Source organism: Rhinatrema bivittatum, chromosome 14 (genome assembly GCF_901001135.1).
Source record: "Rhinatrema bivittatum chromosome 14, aRhiBiv1.1, whole genome shotgun sequence".
NCBI classification, from domain to species: Eukaryota; Metazoa; Chordata; class Amphibia; order Gymnophiona; family Rhinatrematidae; genus Rhinatrema; species Rhinatrema bivittatum.
Genome location: NC_042628.1, coordinates 27,154,883 through 27,175,112, shown reverse-complemented (window position 1 = coordinate 27,175,112; position 20,230 = coordinate 27,154,883). Strand labels below are relative to the sequence as shown.

The following is a 20,230-nucleotide window of genomic DNA, read 5'->3' as shown; positions in this document are numbered from 1 at the left end:
ATTGGGGGGGGGGGGGGGGGAGGAGGCTCGTGGCTAATTTTTTACCAGCAGGCTTTGCACCGGTTTTCAAAGGGAAAGAACACGCGGACTTTCCTGTTTGCAAATGTCCCCAGGAAAACCACCCACCCACATTTCCACCCACTAAATTGTGTGGGTAGGGTTAGGGAGAAAACCTGCATGCATGCTTCTGCAAGTGCTATAGGACGCGTGGAGTTCCAAATCCCTCCCCAGGAATGACTCTTGGCGCCGTGAGTAAAAATACAAAGTTCCTTGTATGTGCCCAGATCGGTCCAGACTCCTGGGTTTTGCCTCCCTTCCAGCAGATGGAGACAGAGAAAGTTTTACTGTCACCGCCACCTGCAGTCCATCAGTATTTCTCTGTCTCCAGTCGATGGAAGGTGGTGCAAATCCTGTAATCTGAGGAGAATAAAAAGATTAAAAAAAAAAAACCCAAAAAGATTTTAGAAGTAGGGTTAGGATTTCTACTTAGCCCTTCCTGAAGGTTGGTAGGTCCTGGTGGGGCCATCCTTTCAGGTAGAGGAGCGGGAGGGCTTGGAAACCCCTGGGTCTGTCCGGATCCTTGATCTGCTGAGGGGGAGATCTGCTGGTGGGGGTCAGTTCCCTTTCCTCCCTCCTACTGCTGGACATCCGGAGCCTGCAGTCGCAAAAGGGAAGTCTTTTCTATAAAGTTAAAAAAAAAACCCAAAAAAAGCCTCACTTTTTTTTTTTTCTTTGCCTTTTTGCGGTGCCGGTCGGGTGCTTTGGCCGGGCTTAGCAGCGTTCCGATTTGGGCACGCTTCAGGGCTGGTTTTTGGCAGCGTTGGTGTGGGTGAGTTCCTGCGGCGTTTAAAAAAGGACAGAAGTAACCATGCTACGCGGCGTGCAGTGCGCAGCGTGTGGGGAGATGCGTGCGCCTTTCTCTTACTAGCTCCCGCTGCATCTCTGGGGGCAAAGGCAGCACAGGGAGCACTAAGGGGAGCCTTGGACCAGGCAGCAGTCCTCCGCGGGCAGTGCAGGGGGAGCCGAGCAACCCAAAGTTGCCTTCCCAATTTCGGCAGGAACGGTGGCCATTTTTTATCTTCTTTTGCTGCCGCGATTGACAGGGCCTGCAAGAACACTGCCCTGCCCCCCCCCACTGCTGTCGCCCAGCAGATCGAAGACCCTCAGAGCCCCGGGGGTCCCGGAATCCTCTGCCGGGGAGGAGGAAGAGAAAACATCTTGGAGCAAGATCCAGATGAATCGGGGGAACTTTCCCCAGATTTTGTTCTGCTTATGCATAAGGCTTTTCTGGCAGAAAGAGCAGCTGGACGTTGTCCTCCCAAGCCAGTGGACCTGCAGAAGCCAGTTATGGCCAAGAGGCTGCGTTCGGCTCACTCTGGTGGGGCGACCTGAATTTGGAGAGAGCTGGCTCATCAGTTGCCTTCCGGGAATACAGATAATAGCTTAGAGAGCTTGCAGGCTGGGATAGAACCTCATTTGGGCAGCATGGACTCTGAGGACTCTCAGGATCAAGCTCCCTCGGTGGAGGGAGATCATCCAAAGGTGGCCTGCCTTTTTCGCTGAGAGGAGTTGTGGCCCTTAATACCATATGTTCTAAATGAGCTGGGTATTAAAGAGCCCCAGGCTGATCCGGACCACAAGGGAGTGGATCCGGTCCTGCGGGGCTTGAGGGGGCCAACGAAGGTGTTCCCTTTCCATAAGTCAGTGAAGAAATTAGTTTTTCATGAGTGGGAGACTCCAGATACAGGTTTGAAGATCGGTAGAGCAATGGAGAAGCTGTATCCATTGCCGGAAGACTCTTTGGATCTTTTGCAGATGCCGAAGGTTGATGCTTCAGTTTCCACAGTGATGAAGAAGACAATTCCGGTGGCAGGATCAGTGGCACTTGATGATATGCAGGATAGGAAGATGGAGGCATACCTCAAGAAGATTTTTGAGGTGTCTGTGCTGGGCATTCGCTCTGCTGTATGTACCAGTTTTATGTTCCGGGCCGGATTGCGCTGGGTACAGCAATTGCAATCTGATAAGTTAAAATCCCCAGAGGAAGCAAAGCCAGCCAAGAAACTTAAAGCTGTGGTGGCCTACGGTGTGAATTCTTTGTATGATCATAACCTAACCTATCAAACATCTCCCGCCGAACAAGCAGAAGGAACAACTAAATCCAAATGACCTTTATAAACATATAAGTCAGAATGTACAACCATCACCTGAGCCAGAAAAAGCCAATTGAAAATCCTTCAGCTTATATACAAAAAAACTACAGATCGAACGGACTCTCCAAACCCGGAAGGGCATCTGGACTGATCTGTGGTACTACAGAAATGAAAATTAGCAGGTAGGAACCAATTTTCCTTTCCCTATATGGGTACAGGTCAATACAGACAGACTGCAGCTGGCACACCAGGTCAAGTGACAGTGTCAGTAAAACTTTCTCTGTCTCCATCTGCTGGCAGGGAGGCAAAACCCAGGAGTCTGAACTGACCTGTGGTACTACAGAAACTAAAATTAGCAGGTAAGAACAAATTTTCCTATAGAGGTCCTTGTATCTACATATAGGGTGAACAGTTTTTAAAAGCCCCATTTCCACCAGTAAAGTTCTGTTTTACTTGCAGACATGGTTTTGAAAGTTCCCGTCCTCATGCAGAAGAGCGATTTCATGACCAGTAATTTTGACTTAAAGTGAAACAGGATTGGTTTTTGTCAGTATACTTGTAAATTAGAACAGTTTGCCAGCAAATGGAGATTAGGAGACAAGAAATACAACCTGTCTCCATTGATATCCTTAGATAATAAGGTGGATTTCTCAGCAGTTGTTGGTAGAACAGTAAATAAATAAATAAAATATTCAGTCTTTGGTATGCTTAGGAGTTGCAAAGATCTGGCATGTCTTGAAAAACTGTAAGACTGAAGAGAGAGTAGATGACTCTTACCTACATTAGTAACTTAAATGGGCAATGGAGTTGAGAGAGAAGATCTCCATTGGAAATATGGAATTTATTTTTACTATCCGTGCTCTCTGGTGGTCAACATGACTCATGGAAATGCAATACAAGGTTTTACATAGAGTGTTCTGAGAAGTTATGGGACTTGGCCAGCTGCCTCCGGTACAAAGTTGCATTGGTATCCTTGATTCACTCATTTCTGAAATGCTCAAAATTGGCAGCATTCTGGGCAGAGCCTTTCTCAGACATTGGACAGGTGGTCTTATTTTGGTTCTTACATCTAAAGAGCAAAATAAATGTATTGATATTTCCTTATTGGTAATGAAAAACTATAATTTAAACGCTGGTTGGACAAAAGGAAATTACCAAGGTAGCGCTAGAAACAGCTATAGCGTCCTTTGAAATTTAAAATTTGGTTCTAGGCCAAGCAAAATCCATCTAATGAAGATAAATTGCTTTGGGACACTTTTTTGCACAAAAATAATTGAATTACTTAGTTATAGTGCTGTGTGAATATGGAATGAATGTAAATGGAATGGAATGAATGTAAATTGAATGATGTATTTTATGAGATGCCTGTAGGTAAACTAACAAAAAATGGAAGACTAGGTGGTATTTTTTTTTATAGTAATAAGTGTTTATGGTTCATCATGTTGCTAAACTGCATTACATTCAAGTGTTTACTTATGTTACATTGAAGTAATATGAGTGCCGGAAATCTCATTGTTTGTAAATCCATTGTCTTCAGATAATGTAAAATAAAATCGAACAGTGACAGCTAACAATCAGGCCAATACAGAACAGTGCGCTCGGCTGAGCGCGCTGTTAGCCCCCATTTGGCCGCGAGTTTTTGACGCGCTATTATTACCCCTTATACAGTAAGGGGTAATAGTGTGTGGAAAACACACGGCCAATCCCCCCCCCCCCCCGAAACTAATAGCGCTCATCACATGCAAATGCCTGTTGATAAGCCTATTAGGTAGTCACCCGCAATACAGAAAGCAAAATGTGCGGCCAAGCCACACATTTTACTCTCAGAAATTAACGCCTGCCAAAGGAGTTAATTTCAGACGGCACCAGGCAAGTGTACAGAAAAGCAGAAAAAACTGCTTTTCTGTACGCCCTCCGACTTAATATCATAGCGGAGGCCCCAAAAATAAAAAAAAATCTTCTTAAAAAAAAAATTTGCCCGCGGTCCCCGGGTTGGAAGACGGACGCTTAATTTTGCCAGCGTCCATGTTCCTAACCCGTGGCTGTCAGCGGGTTTGACAACCGACGCCGATTAAAATTAAGCGTCGGCTGTCAGATCGCTGACAGCCGCCGCTTCCGCTAATAAGGAGGCGCTAGGGACACGCTAGTGTCCTAGCACCTCCTTATTAGCGGGCCCTAATTTAAATACTGAATTGCGCGCCCAGGAGAGGTGCCTGGGCACGTGTTGGGAGAGTGGCCGCTCGCCTCGGAGCGCCGGCTCTCCCGCGGAGTTTACTGTATGGACCTGATAGTTTCAAAATGTATTTATAAAACACTTCTCAACCACTACTCCATGGGTCATTGCGATTTATAATTTGAACATTCATAAAATTAACAAACACCATGACACCATAAAGAATTTATTGTAAAATCAAATAAAATATCTAAGTTGGCAAAATTTAAAAAATAATTAAAATATATCTAAAATAATCAAATTTTACAAAAGTGAATAATATAAAATAAACCTAAATAAGAATGTAAAACATGACAATACAAAAATAAATGTTATCAAATGTATTGTTACTAAAAATGCTAGGGTAGGGAAGGTATAGTTAATATCTATGACTATTTAGTTTATATCCTGGTATTTGTCAGGAATGGTATTGGAAATTCTGTCCTCTGAACAGCATGTTCAATGTTAACTGCTCACTTGTGTTTGCTTTGAAGTAGGAATGATAGTTATCCATTGTGTTGTGATGGATCTTTGCAACAAAACTGCCCTGTTCTAAATTATGGTTATATAGCACCAAAGACCTGCCAGGAATCAGTATTGTATCTGAATTTATTACATGCCTTTCTGAAAAAAAAATCCACCCAAAGTGGGGAACAGTAAATTAGAATAGCAGCATACAGTCATCAGGAGAGAACATATTTGGATAGCAGCATCACATTTTGGAGGTCATTAGCTGCTCAACCATATTAAGGTGCACACTATGGATTAAAATAAATCAACAGTACTGAGTTAAGCTTGAGTAACAGCAGAACACTAGTGACTGCCTCAAAATACATGCAAAAGGGAGTGAACCCTGTGTAGAGCAGATTGACTAGCATCTCATGGCTAAAATGTGCTCATGGGAATCAGAAATATTGGGGACTAGAGCAGTTGTCAGGAAGTACCAACGGTGGTACGAACAGTGGTGAGAAGGCCAAGCCTGAGTCATGATAAATGATGTAAGTGCATCATAGTGAAGCTCTTTAGTGTGGTTTGGGGCAAAGTTATCTGATTGAAATAAAGAAATGTTGAAAGTATTTGATGTGCTAGGATTATAAAATTCCTGAAAACCGTGCTTGTTTTGTTTTTTTCCATTATAGACCATCAACTACAGATAAAGGAACTAGAGAGACTTTTTTGTGAATTTTTTTTCCTCAAACGAAAAGAGAAATGGCCTCCATGTTGCTCACTCGACAAGTGCTGTATGCTCTACAGCAAAACTCAAGGATAGTAGTGCCTGGTAAGTATTTTGGGGCCCCTTGTAAAGAGCAATGAATTGGTAATTCACTGGGGCAGCCATCTTTGCTCGGCCTTTATAGCAATTATAGCCATAGTCTGTGCATTAAAGTGAGAAAATGTAGAGATCCATGACTAGTTTTAGTAGATTTGTTTTATGGGAATGACATTGGAAAGGACATAATAGGCCTTAGATTTTAAGTGGGAGACCTCGCCTAACTGCTCAAATACCTAAGTAGCATGGTTGTGCTACAGATTAACAAGACGCAGAAAATGGTTAAGCATAGTACACAGTAGCAGATGTTAATACAGCGGTACATCGAAGTAGATAAGGATTAACAAGACGAACGGCAATGAATTTATAACTGTCGTGAGACATAGATCATTTATTCAATATTATTAGAGTTCCCCTGAAGAAGCCGCAAGGTGAAACGAGGGCCCGGTTGGGATAGATTTAATACACAGATATGATTGTTGGTACTATGTAATGTCTCGTTAAGATTGTGAATATAATGAAAATGTAAGGTAATATGAATTATGTATGTTGTTAACCATTGGAAAAATCTTGTAAGGGATACTATGTAATTTTGTGCTTGGAAGATATAAAAGTCATTTAAAAGCTAATTTTGCACAAAGTATGAATGTTGAATAGGGTGGTATGGATGAGTATGAATGAGTGCTGATGTTAATAGAATGTTGAGGAAGTATGTAAAATTTAAGCTATTTTATGTGAGTGTTTGTAACTTTTGCTGACACTTGTTGTATGTTCTTTCACAAGGATTTAATAAAAGAGGTTATTGTTAAACAATTAATATGCTTTTACCCCGTTCGGAAAGGAGCGTTAGTTTATATATATATATATAGTTTAATTGCATGTGTGACTGTATTTTGGTTCAATTTGGCATGTTTCAGAGTCATGTGTCAGATGTATGTGATGTTTCTGTTTTTCAATAAACAGTCTTACATAAAATTCACGCAATATTGTACCTGCCCAGGGAATTACACGAATGTGATTAGCAAAAGTCTTTAAAAGAAACCCAACTTCTCCTGGAGCTACTCTTTAAAATGAAGCATTGGTCTGATTTATACCTCATGAGCTGCAGAATGCTGATGCAACTCTCCTGAAGTCTTTACAGGATACAATCCTGATGCAATGATTGCATGGAGGTTACGTAGAGCGCTCACTAGCGTCTGATGGTTTTTGTTCCCCTTTATAAAGTGACAGCTCTTTCAAACTTTGGCAGGTTGCTTGATGAGCAACTTTTTAAGGCTTTTTGTGAGTCAAACCCACTCTCTTCTATTGATAGGAAATCTAATAGGACTGACGCCATGCATGACTAACGAACATCTCCATGCCACCAGTTCACGCAATAGCAGTGCAATGCCTGAAAACAACCGAATGACTTTAGAGCCCAAGTCTTTGACAAATGCTGTCTAGCATGAATGAGACTAGAAGGAAATCCAAGCACAGTGTGCTCTAAAGACAGAGCGTTTTGCTGTGAATAGCGGGGCCCGCTTGGTTGACTTAATGCCTTTGTGGCACAGTGTAATTGTTTACTGGCGTCATGCTCTGTATATTGCACTGCTTGTTGAAACAGAAACAGAGATGGATGTCGGTAGAAAAGAACCACTTGGTCCTCCCGGTCGGCCCCATTTGCACCTGCCTACTGTGGTGTCGCAGGTCTTGCTTGATCCGTTGTAATCCCCTCCTTCCCTTCCTCCGGGATTCTAATATTGGAAAAGGTTCCCTGTACTTGCGCTTAAAACAGTGTGTTTGCACGTCGAGCCGATCCTTTCAAGCTGTTCGTGGAAATGTGCTAAAATTAGCATGTACTTGCGTGTAAACGAAGCGGTTACATGCAAATGAGGCTGTAGTAGGTGCGTGCAGAGTAGCATGGTGTTCTCTCCTCCACTCGCTGTTTTCTTCATTGTCGTACATTGCATTTTTTGCCTCTCAGGCACGCCGAAGTCGAGCACAGCAAACATTCCCGTGCATTCACTAATGTGTAAAACGTGGTGCCTGCCTTGAGCTGGTGTTGCAGCTTTAACGTGCATGCTGATGCTTCCGGAAATCCGTTTCTGTTCTTCGGTTTATATGTGCTGATACCCAGCCCCTCACGGAGGAGGCTAGCTTGCAGAGGATAAGTCATTACACCAGCAATTAAGCACACGATTGAAGGTTGCCTCAAGGTTGTGGATGCTGTAGAACGCTACTCCAGAGCGTTTTTGCTGCTGTCACTCTGGGCTTCCAAACAAAGGGAAAAAACCCCTTAATATTTGACAGGATTGAACGTGAGGTGCTATTCGGCTTAGAAAATGCTTTGCATTTTATAAGGTTTCGCTTTTGAAAAATTCTGCAGCATTAAAAAAAAAAGTACAAATCCTCTGTCAAAGTCTCATGTACGTATTTCGTATACCAGCTGGGTATGTTCAAAGGCTTATGGTTTCCCACGCTCACTAGAGTTTGTTTTATTGGAGTCCACAATGAACAAATTGTTCTGGAATATGCAAAAGATAAGGTAGAGAAATAGAATAATTCCTTGTGAGGCAAGATGGTGCTGCTCTGCTTATTGTTTGCTAGGTGAACATTGAGAGTCTGGTATTGATGACCAAAATATTGAAAGAGAGCAGGAATGAGGGGTAGAGTGGATGATAAAGATAGAAACTCATTAGCTATGAAAGCAGTGTGCTGGTCTCGATCCACCCTTCAGCAGACAGCATCAGGATCACTTAAAAGCCCCCCCTCAAAAGTTTGGACCTAGTTGGAGGTCTCGGCAAAGAGGCCAAAAATTGAACAGACCAATTGACTCTCTTATCCGTGCGTGCAGACTCTCTAGAGTATTGGTGCTCGGTTCTTAGCACAGCCCCTGGTGGTGTTTTTTTTTAATCTTTATAAAAAATATTCATTTTGTGACATTTCTGTGTCCAGTTAATCTGTTTGGTCCCTTAATGGAGGAAAAAGGGATTTTAGTGATTTGGGGCTGGAGAGGAAGGGATCTGGGAATGGGAAGAGAGGAGATCGCTGAGGGAGGGATATAAAGAAAGAGTGTTAGATAAGGGAGGGATGAGAGGACGGGGGGGGGGGGATTCAGGGAGGGTAAGGAAACGCGAGAAGAGGGGTCAGGAATAGGATAGAGGAGGAAGAAAAGTATGGAAGACCGGCAGGAGGGAGGACTAGGGAATGGGGGGGTGGAGGAAGGAAGCCACAGCCCTCACTCCCTCTTTCCCTTATTCCCCCCCCTTCCAAATCCTCGTTTATCCCTCGCTCTCCTCTGTTCCTCCTACACCTGATTCCCCCCCCCTCAGTCATCCTGGTTCATTCCCTCCCACCCGTTGCGATCTCCACCTCACTCCCGCCCTCCCCTCCATGCCCACCATTCCCAGTTCACACAGTCCCTCCTTTCCTGATTCCCAGTAGGTTGATGGGAGTCTCTCCATTAATTCCCTGCCTCCCCTCTCCCCCATGTGATCCCCTCTGCTAAAATGGAGAAGTTGTGGGGCGGCCTTGCAGCGCCTCCAGTCTCTTCCCCTGCTGGGCCCCTGCATCGCACTTTGAACTACGACCGGGGCCCAGCAGCGGAGGAGAAGGAGGTGCCGGAGGTGCTGCAAGGCTGCCCGTCTCCTTCTCCAGTTAACTTAGTGAGTGGGTGAGTGATTTGTATTTCGGGGGGTGCACAGGGGGAAGTTGTTCCTCTCACGCTGCCACCAATGATTTTTTTTTTTAGAAGGTCCATGGTCCTCCGAGGCAATTTGGCCAGGCTTGGCCAATTCTTCAGCAAGGGCCTAATTTTGTGACCCTTACCATGGCCAGGAAATTGTGGGAGACCGGGGGCCCTGCCTTTAGCACTTCAAGCCCATTAATAACTTCCATTCAGGCTTTGAATCGACCATGCTTTGCAAAATGTAATAACTTAAGTAATTACGAGTGAGATTATTAACGATTCTTTCCTACTGAAAGGAATACCTCATATATAATATATAGGCACACATTTAGAAAACTCTCTCTTTGATTACCTGCTATTAATTAAGTTGACTTAGAAAATAGCCACTGCTATTACTAGCATGGAATAGACTTAGTTTTTGGGTACTTGGCAGGTTCTTATGGCCTGGATTGGCCACTGTTGGAAACAGGATGCTGGGCTTGATGGACCCTTGGTCTGACCCAATATGGCATGTTCTTATGATAGTGGGGTCAGACAGCAGACCTCTCTGGATCCTCGCTCCTTCATAGACGACAGGGTGGAGGGTGGTGGCTGCAGACCGACCTGCCAAGCTTTGGCTCAGTTCTTCTTAGGTAGACCAAGTAGTAGAAAGCCCGACTGGGCAGACCTCTCTCTTTCTGTTTGGGGTGAATGGGTTGGCTTGGATGCAGATGGCACCGCTTGACCCTGACTTCACTCCTTCATTGGGCTAGAAAGAAGTAGGTAGACCTGCTTATACCCTACCTACTGTCTGCTTTAGCAGATGAGGGGAGGAGGACTGTTCCACTCATCCCTGGTTCCTCTCTCCTGTGTCTGTTGAGGAGGAGAAGGAAGATGTCCTCGGAGGAAGAAGATGAAATTGTCGGCTCAGTGTGCTGCGGCGGTCAAAAAAGGCAAACAATGCTAGGAATTTATTAGGAAGGGAATGGTGAATAAAACACAGGGTGTCAAAACGCCTCTGTATCGCTCCATGGTGAGACCACACCTTGAGTACTGGGTACAGTTCTGGCCGCTGCATCTCAAAAAAGATATAGTTGCACTGGAGAAGGTACAGAGAAGGGCGACCAAAATGGTTAAGGGGATGGAACGGCTGCCCTATGAGGAAAGGCTAAAGAGGTTAGGGCTGTTCAGCTTGGAGAAGAGATGGTTGGAGGACTACAAAATCATGAGAGGACTAGAACAGGTAAGTGTGAATTGGTTGTTTACGCTCAGATAATAGAAGGTCTAGAGTGTATTCAGTGAAATTAGCAAGTTCGATATGTAAAACAAATCAAAGAAAATTCTTTTTCATTCAATGCATAATTCAGCTCTGGAATTTGTTGCCAGAGGATGTGGTTAAGACAACTAACTAAGCTGGTTTTAAAAAAAAGTTTGGACGAGAGACATCCATAAACTATTAGGCAGGTTGACTTAGGGAATAGCCACTGCTTATTACTGGCATTTAGTAGCATGGGATCTGTTTAATGTACTTGTATCCTGGAATGACCATCGTTGGAAGCAGAATACTGTGCTTGATGGACCCTCAGTCTGACTCAATATGGCAGCTTCTTATGATGGCCCTAAGCTGTGGTTGTGAGGCGAGGAAGAGGAGTTAATGGGTTACCTCCTTGTGGAGCTCGCTGTCTTATGCACTCCCCTGTCCCCTTGAGAAGCACCGCTCTGGAGCAGGTCCGAGGCACGCTGGCCGAACCCTTTGGGGGACGATTGCACTGGCCATACTTCAGTTACAGTCTCCAAGTGTTGTAAGGGTGGCACTTTTACAAGCATGAAATTCATTAGAAAAGAAGTCTGATATGAAAGCTTTATAAAATATTAAACATGGTGAATTTATTTCACTCTTTAAAAGCAGCAATAACTGCAAAAAATTAATTTAGTTGGCAGTTGAAATCATTTTGGTTTGACTCTAATTTCACTCCCGAGGAGATGTCAATATTTAAAGCTTTTAACCACGCTCACCTTTATGGATCTAAGTAGCTTGAATTGCTGCCCTGCTGATCCTTAGCAGATCCCTGTGCGAGAATCGCCCTCATACAATTATAAGTGAGTGAAGAGTGGACACAAGAGGAGATGTAAAAGCCGAGACGGTGACCACAGTAAATTGTGCGCCTCTTTCATGCCAAGATGTGCTGTAAACAAATAAAAATTTGGCACGTATTTGATCTTTAAATGAAATGAGTCCTAGGGACTCTGTGTGGCTGATATTTTGAGTTACAAAGGTAGCAGACGCCATACGTGGGACTGACCCATAGCCGTGGCTGCTATGCACCAAACCGTGATTTAGTTCCTGAGGCTGATGGCACCGTAGAAGGTCCCCAGCCAGACATCTCCTTACACACGAAGGGACTCGGAGCCCTTCTTGGCCCTTTGGCTACGATAAACCGTATACAAAGGGAATAATTCATTTCAAATTAAGGTACTCACATTTTTGGTGCACTCCGAAATTCTGGTTTTGCCTTTCAACCCATTCTTCTACCGAAGGAGCCATAGTCGATATGGCCAGAGTGATAACTGGGATGCCACGAGGTGGGAAGGAGAGAGAATATAGGTAAAAAGAGTGCTCAGAAACTGTTTCCTCCTTTATACTAATTTGCTAGCGCAGTGTGGGCCAATATAGGCGGACAATGAATATTGTAAATAAATAAATAAGGAAACTTAGATAAAGCAGCTCCATACAAGCTGGAGAGATGCATGGCACCAAGAGATTACTCTCTTCAGAAAGCAAAAGAATTGTGAAACTTCAGAACTGAACTTGCATGTGAGAGGCAATTTTATATTATTGCGTATGTCATAAGTTATACCAATTTTCAAAGGGGACCTGTGCACACGAGTCGGCTTTGAAAATAATCCTGCCCAAACTATGCATACACAGTTACACCTGCTGTTTGGTCCTAGTTCTGCTGAGAAATGTGAATGCATGCTTAAAACAAATTCTGCACACCAAGTTCCAACCCTACCCAGACACCACCAAAGGGCCATTTCTGTGGGTATAGAACCTCCTTTATCCTCGGAAGTCCCTCTGAAAATGACCCTGGGAAGAGTTAAGGAAAAATGCCCAGACAACTAACTTGGTACATTTAGATACTACCTCTAAGCCGACCTTGTTTTGTGTCCCCTGAAGCATCTTAACAACCTCGGGGGCCCATTTTATCAAAGAGGTTTCTGCTTGGCACTTAAACTGAAAAGAGCTCTGTTCCCCACAATCAAAAGTGGACTCTAGAGCAGGGGTGGGCAATTCCGGTCCTCGAGGGCCGCAAACCAGTCGGGTTTTCAGGATATCCTTAATGAATATGCATGAGAGAGACCTGCATACACACTGCCTCGGTTGTATGCAAATCTATTTCATGCATATTCATTAGGGGTATCCTGAAAACCCGACTGGTTTGCGGCCCTCGATTTGCCCACCCCTGCTCTAGAGCTCAGGATGTGGTCACTCTCTAGCTGATGTTGTCACAAACAGTCGACATCGGCACCCAAGGATTAGCTTACTACCTGACATCAAAGGGAGTTTTATCTGTGCGGCAACATAGGGGGGGGGTCGATTTTACGTGTTGCTCAGGCAAAAAGGCCCACATATGGCAATGTACGTGGGCCGGGCGCGAGCAACTCAGATTTTAAAAGCCGCGATTGATACGTAGATGTACCCGTGTGCATGCCAAAAATAAAAGGGGCGGGGGAGAAACTTACATCCGGAACTCTGTATGTTAAAACCGGAGGTTGCAGCACGCAGCGGCCTGTTATCTGCATAACTTTACTGCTGCTCCTGATGGGAGCAAGTCTGGAGATCTCGTGTTTTAGGGCTTACACGACAGGGAGAGGGGTCCGGGTCAACCGGGGGGGGGGGGGGGAGGGCGAGCAGGATGAAGAACCAGAGGGTTCTGAATGACCTCAGGATTGACTGGGCAAACTGGTGGACTAATTGGAAGAACTGGGAATGTCCCTGGCGCGAGCACATCTTTAAAATCTGTTCACCCACCTGCATTAAAGCCGGCAAAGTCCTACGGAAGATGCGCAGAGGAGGTTTGCTCGAGTAACGTCTTATTACATTAAGAGCATTCTTACGCACGCTAGATGTATTTTACATCATACGCGCGTAAGTGCGTGCAGGATTTAAATCTCCAGCACGTCTCCTCTTGCGTGCCAGTACACGCGTGTATGGGCGCGGACGCGCTCGTTTTAAAATTAGCCTGTAAATGTTTATAATGAGTTTGTATCAGCTGCTCGGATATGAAGTCAAAATAGGTATACGTTGGCCTGAATTTACCCAATGATTTTCATATGCAGTTCCTTTTTATAGTGATAAGTTAGTGAATGTTTGGGGGTTTTTTTTAGCTTTTTTTTTTTAATGATTTCTTCTTTTTTTTTAATTCCAGGGTGCAGATATGTCAGTCAGGCTGCAGCCAAAACAGCTGTAGACTTTGATTATGACGGACCTTTAATGAAGACAGAAGTCCCTGGGCCAAGATCCAGGGTAAGTTCGTGGTTTCAACAAGATGTGGTTATGATCAGGGCATTGTTTTTCACTGAAGGGTAGACACCGAAGAGGTGACGTTACTTTGGAATGTAGGTTAGGTTCAGGACCAGGGCCACCTTGTTTTGCTGCTCTTTGCAAACGATTACAGTGCATCTTGCCTTAAGCCACAAATGGAGCCGTTCAGGGGCTTCTCTTCCCCCCCACCCCCCACCCCCACCCCCACCAATAACTTCAGATGAAGCTTGAAACAGAGGATCAAGTTAACCAGAATGCTGCTCCTTTAACGCACATTTGAGAACAGAATGTCTAATTTTCTTTTTTCCGGCAATTTTTCCTGTCTCCTTTTTTTTCCCCCAGCTCAGTCAGAACCAGCGGTAGGATTCTGGCACCTTGAGCCTTCATTTGTAACCACCTTGGAGTTTCCTCCTATTTCAGTAGTCTCCACTGTTCTTGCCTGGTCATTTCAGCCCCGTTCCTGAGGCCGAGAGTCATGAGCTCCTTCCTGATCGCTGACTCATGAGCTCTAAATGTGGCCACTAGGGTTCACCCTTAATGATGACCATGACTCCCTCCCCATCCCACCTCCAGGGGCTGTGAGTGCTGCCTCTGTGTCATCCCCAGCTCCAGCTAACATGGAAATTTTCCGCATGGCAGCATTGCCATTAGGCCAGCCCATAAGCTGCCTTTCCTAAGGGGATCTTACTGCTTTAACAGCGTCCACTGAAACTCATAACTGGAGCTGAGGATCTGTTTGTGTTGTGGTATTATTATTTTTCTTTTCTAAAAGTAATAGGGCTTGAATAATTTGATATTTGCAGTAGACTTGGAGGGATATAAAAATATATATTTAAAGATATATATATATATATATTTTTTTTTTTTTTTTTTGCCAACTTTATTTTAAAATATAAAGTGGACATTTTGGACGGGGACAAACTCCAAGGCAAATGAAAATCAAAGATACTTTTAGTCTTTTTACCTTTCTCAGACAGGCCCCAGATACCTTTCAGTAGTTGTATCATTGTGGAACCCATCCTCTCACCTATTTGATGGAAGCCTCAGGAGCTCTTAACGTTTCGGCTTTTTATTGATAGGGAACGTTAACGGCCTCCCTCCACCCACACCCCTGCCATTGATTGAGTCATGGCGGTAGAGAAGCCTCTCCGGAACGGGCACAAATAATGCTCAGGAGGTGGAGGATCGCGGCTCGGTCTGCCAAGTACAGAAGCCCAACAGCAGCTTAATTGGAGCACCTATTGACTGACCGTCCCTCCAAAAGGAAATTAATTCTACCTGCATCTCAAGTTCAAACATGCTTGTCCTCCTTGGGATCATCCTTGGCCAGGATCTGAAAAACTGGTTTATTGCCCTTTCAGCATTCTGTAAAGTCACTTTCGCATTTTTTATTTTTTTTTTTTTAAATCACAGTCTCCATGAGTTGATCTGCACCCCCGGGATAAGCCAACATTCAAGAAGGTGGTTTGGTTTTTTTTTTGGGTTTTTTTTTATAGCACCTTATGGTTGCCTTCTGTACTACATCTGTCCCCTATGAGTAAAATACAAGGAACGAGTTCTTTGAGTGACTTGACTAGTTAATTGCACTGAATGAAATCGCCTTAGAAAAAGAAATGTTCCTATTAAGCATCTGTCCCCATTAAATGAGTGAGAATTACAAATGATCAACAGAATGTATGTAAGTTTGAGAATCACTATCCCATGCCGTATCTATAATGTATAGTAAGGGCTTGTTCACAGACTTTTCTCTGTTGGTGCTTTGCTGCTGTAGGGAAGGGAGTTATCGACCACAACCAGACAGGCTGGGCCCTAGCAACTTCTGTATTTGATTTAATTTAATGTCCCTAATAACTGCACACAGAATGTACGCCTGTGGCTTAGTGAACTGTTGGATAAACGCCGTTTTCCCGGGATCTGTAATCATGCTAATAGATTAGAGTAAACACAATTAGTAGTGTGCCTGTACGCATTAGCTGATGTGGTAGCCTTCATAGTCCTGAAAGTCTGTACCTTGAAACATTCGTTACTGTGATACGTTTTATCTGTGGCTGCGATAGCAGTATTCCGCGTCCACGCCAATGTTAAATCCGCACATCTCAATCAGGTCAGGTCAGAGAGAGAGCATTGTCAATAGCAGGAGCAAAATTGTGGAATACACTTCCAGCTCAACTAAGGATGCAGCAAGAAAAAAGTAAATTTAAAGCAGAACTAAAAACATGGCTGTTTAATACGGCCTATACTGAAAACGAGAAACAGGCATGCGTATAAATTTAACATCTATAGGAGGCTTCATTTTAAACCTTTAATTAATGCTGGAAACGTAAAGTTATGTTTTTAGTATTTTATTGGTTTAATATTTATAGATATATTTTATATATTTTAATAGCTAATAGGTTTTAGTTACTTTACTTTTAATTTTGTTGTTTTATCTTTATAACTGATTGTAATTTGATTGTATATTTATTGTTTTATCCTTATAATTGATTGTATTTTTATTGTATATTTATTTGAAATGTAAACCGCTGTGAAGGCTATGCTGAGACAATGGTATATAAATAATAATAAACCTTAAACCTTAATATGCAATAGGCAATTTTAAGAGCAGGATGCTGACATGGCTGAATTTTGCTTTCTTTCCAGAATCTAATGAAACAGTTGAATGAAATTCAGGTAAGCCATTGAGTTCATCAAAGCTTTCAGAATTAAAACCAAATAAACAAGACTTTGTCTAGTGTGATCTGTGCATAAGAGTATGTTTGGCCAAGAAAATTTAATTTGCTATCAAAGTTGTACTGGAATTTCCAGTAATATAGATAATAGCTATATTCTGTTATGAAGCAATAGTACTGGGTCCCATTACTATTTACAGTGGTTCTGAATAACTTAGAAAGTAATTTTGCTGTCTCTGCTGAAGTTGCAAAAGTAAGTTGTTAAGTCCATTGGTGATGGCAGCGTGAAAAATGTACAGCCCGTGCAAGGAGACGGAGAATGAGCTTCATCGAGGCAAGGGCAAGGTCACGCACCTTTTACAGTTGTTACAGATGAGGTGGGTATAACCCGGATGGTAAAGAAATGAGTGTGTACTGAAAAGGTTGTAGACCCTGCAAAGGTCGAGCTTCAGGAAGTAAAGCATCAAGTCTGTTCAGCTGTATAAAAAGAGGAATTTGCATGCAGGGTCTATGCTGCTGTTCTGTAGCTTTCTGCTCCTAGCAGGTTACAGAACCTTCAGGTGAAGCGTTAGATGCGGCATCGTTGGACAAGTATGTACCTCCTCTATGGGATCCGCCCAGGAAATGGTGTCGCTCATAACATGAGAACATGCTCACCCCATGAGAGCTTGCCTCTGTGGTCAAAGAAGCTGCATCTTCTCTGGATATGTTAAATCAGACTTTTAGAATAGTTTGTATTTTGCAGCCAGAGGAAGCTAAATGTTCAATGAACGACAGGAGACAGGACAAAGTTTTAATCACCTTCTTTTATGCAGAATGCCGATGCCGTAAGCTTTTTCTGCAATTATGAAGAGAGCCGAGGGAACTACTTGGTGGATGTGGACGGCAATCGCATGTTGGATCTTTATTCTCAGATCTCTTCCATTCCGATAGGTAAGCGCTGGGTGTTTCTACTTGAAGGGTTGGCCAAATTCTGATCCTCAGAGCCACGAACGGCCCTGGTTTTCAGGATATCCACAGGGAATCTGCATGAGATGGATTTGCCTGCAGTGGAGGCAGGCCTGTGTGTGGCTCTTCGGGCCCGGATTTTCCTGCTCCTGTCCTAGTTTCTCCTGTTTCTAGCAAGTGCTTCTGAATGTTCTGACGTCTCAGGAGACACCGGGATTGATTAGATCATGAAATTGCAGGCACTGGCGCATGGCAAGGCTGCTGTATCCTGTCAGTACAAAAGGAGTACTTGGGGGTGAAAGAGGGATATAACTCAGGGAAGGAAGTCATGCATATCAAGTAGTAATTGGATGCTTATAGGGGAGTCTTCACTATGAATTGTAACTGGGACAGTTCAGCTGTAACTGGGGATTTTGTTTTCAGATTTTATTTTATTTTTCATCCTGGAATTTATCGGTGTTTTATTATAAGAAACAAAAACAGTTGAAAAATCAACTGTAAAAGGGCTTCTTTCCCCGCCACCACTTGGGGGAACTTGTTTTCTCCTATTTTTGTGTGCTATAGTAAACACTTATACGGTCCTGGAAAAAAAATAAAATACCTGAAAACTAAGGTCTCTGGCTATATTCTAGTGTTTGCCACCCTTTGTTAAATACAGTAGGCCATATTTGTGGTTTTCCCTCATTTAGCTAAAGAAATGATGGGTATGGGGCCATTTTCAAACGGGTGCAAAAGATGCTGGTGGTTTTAATGCATGCACTGCACCCCATTTTCAAAGAAACAATCTGTGCTCCTCTTTGAAAATCAGCAGCCACATACTTTGCTCCTATTATATACAGTATGTGGCGGGGGGGGGGAGAGGGAGGGATTTTGGAAATCAAAAGCATGTGTGCTGTTTTCATCCCCCTGACCTAAACTTGCCACCTGGAATGCCCTTTTTCCCCCCATAGCTAAAATGTATGCACGCCATGGAACCGGCGTGTCCTTCTAGCCATTCGGTTTTCTGTCTGGCCGTTTTGGCCAGGTAAATGCCTTTTTGAAAATTGCCTCATAGGGTGTAACTTTCAGCCAATAAAAAGTCTGCAGGTCATTTTTTTTACTTGCAAACTTTACAAGAATTTTCACAGCCAGAGTATATAAATACTTTCAGTTTGAACATTTATCCCGGCAAAACTACGCATGCACATGTACAGCTGCTGTTTGGGGCACTCAGTTTTGCCGAGAGAATTTACGCCCATGCTTTCAAAAAGTATGGGGGTAATTTTCAAAAGGATTTAACTGCTTAAAACTGAGTTTTATGAATGTAAATGGGTTTTTGAAAATTGCTAAGACATATATGCTATTGAATTGTCAGTAGATTTTAGGTGCATAAATGAACTTTAAGTGCCTAAAAGGGCTTTTGAAAATTGCTTGAAATATGATACTTTTATATAAGTGAATATTTTATGTGCACAAACCCCATGGAGTCTTTGAAAATTCACCCCTTTGAATTGGGGGGGGTCACAAGTAACCTGTTGTGGACTGCCAAGTTTTGAAACTGTTGCTCCGGGCCAATGGGCTTCTGCTTCACCCCAACGCACATCTGTAGTCCTGCATAGGCCAAAAACTGAAAGCACTTAGTTGTAGATTTTGCTGAATGTGGCAAAACAAAGGCTTGCATTTCAATGAGTTGCACCTCCATTTTTAGTAAGAATGGGTCATCGTGTGTGTGTGTGTGTGTGTATGCACTCTTCCAGCTGCCTTGCTGTAACATTACATTAAAAAAAGCTAATGGCTAATTGAATGCCTAATATGTACTAAAAGAAATACAGCTCCCAAATAGCCTTTCTGAAGGACTGAAGACAACACAGTTTATAAAATGAGATTCAGAAGATAAGCATAATCAATTATTAGTGACACCTAAATAGAATAAGCACAGAATGCAATTTATTCTGGTGGCTTTTCAGGGAAGTAATTACAAGGAACATTGACCTGGGGGAGAGAAAAAGGTTTGCTGATATTGTGTCCATCTGAATAGAGGCAGAGTAAGACCTATAAATTATTGTCAGAAATCTCTAATAAGCTGTCGGGGCATTTTGTGGATTGAAGGTCAAGGACAGAGCAGTAATTTTAAAAGGAATCGATGGTCCCACGTATGGTTTGGAATTAGATTTTCAGGGTTTTTGTGCACTTGGTCCCTTCCCGCTTACAGAAGGCGAGCATCATATGCAAAGCTGGCTAGAATTACATAACTATGATGAGTAAAATAAATGCAGCTGGGTGGGAATCCAAAGTAAAAGACTGAATAGTAGATGGAAAATCATTGCCAGTTCATAGAATCTTTAAATGCTGCCTGTTTGTTTTGTTGCATTTCATTTCTTAGGCTAGGCAATGTGGGGGTCATTTTATAAAAGCGCGCATAAATCCGCTTTGAAAATTATCCCATCAAATATATCCGCACGCAGTTGCGCCAGCTGAAAATTCAGCAGAATTTCACCGAGAAGATTTTATGTGCATAATTTTGAAAATTCAACAGTGTGAGTGCAAGCCCAAGCCACTCCTCAACCCTCCGCTCAGTCCTAAGCCCGGGTCTTCTTTTTCACTACTAAAGTGTCACATGATCTGCTCGGCCACGTTTTCTCACTTGGGGCTTGAGCAGTCTTCCAGCATCTTGCTTTTTCACGTCTAGTGGCCAGCAGGAGATGGGAAACCAAACATCGTCTCTTCTTAAAGGCATTAGCAACATATCCTAATAGCAATACATATAGTCCATCAAATGGTACCGATTTACCTGTGATAGCTCCTAT

General features: G+C 43.2%; 1 protein-coding gene across 8 annotated transcripts in view; it reads left to right on the top strand.

Moving 5' to 3' along the window:
• Window positions 1–20,230, top strand: part of ABAT (4-aminobutyrate aminotransferase) — an 85,020-nt gene that overhangs the window by 33,658 nt on the left and 31,132 nt on the right. For all 8 annotated transcript variants that reach the window (XM_029576111.1, XM_029576110.1, XM_029576108.1 and 5 more), the window contains 4 exons: window positions 5,505–5,644; window positions 13,712–13,809; window positions 16,468–16,497; window positions 17,312–17,429. In XM_029576111.1, coding sequence (XP_029431971.1) covers window positions 5,575–5,644; window positions 13,712–13,809; window positions 16,468–16,497; window positions 17,312–17,429 — 316 coding nt within the window. In that variant the 5' untranslated portion in view covers window positions 5,505–5,574. The remainder of the gene's footprint in view (window positions 1–5,504; window positions 5,645–13,711; window positions 13,810–16,467; window positions 16,498–17,311; window positions 17,430–20,230) is intronic.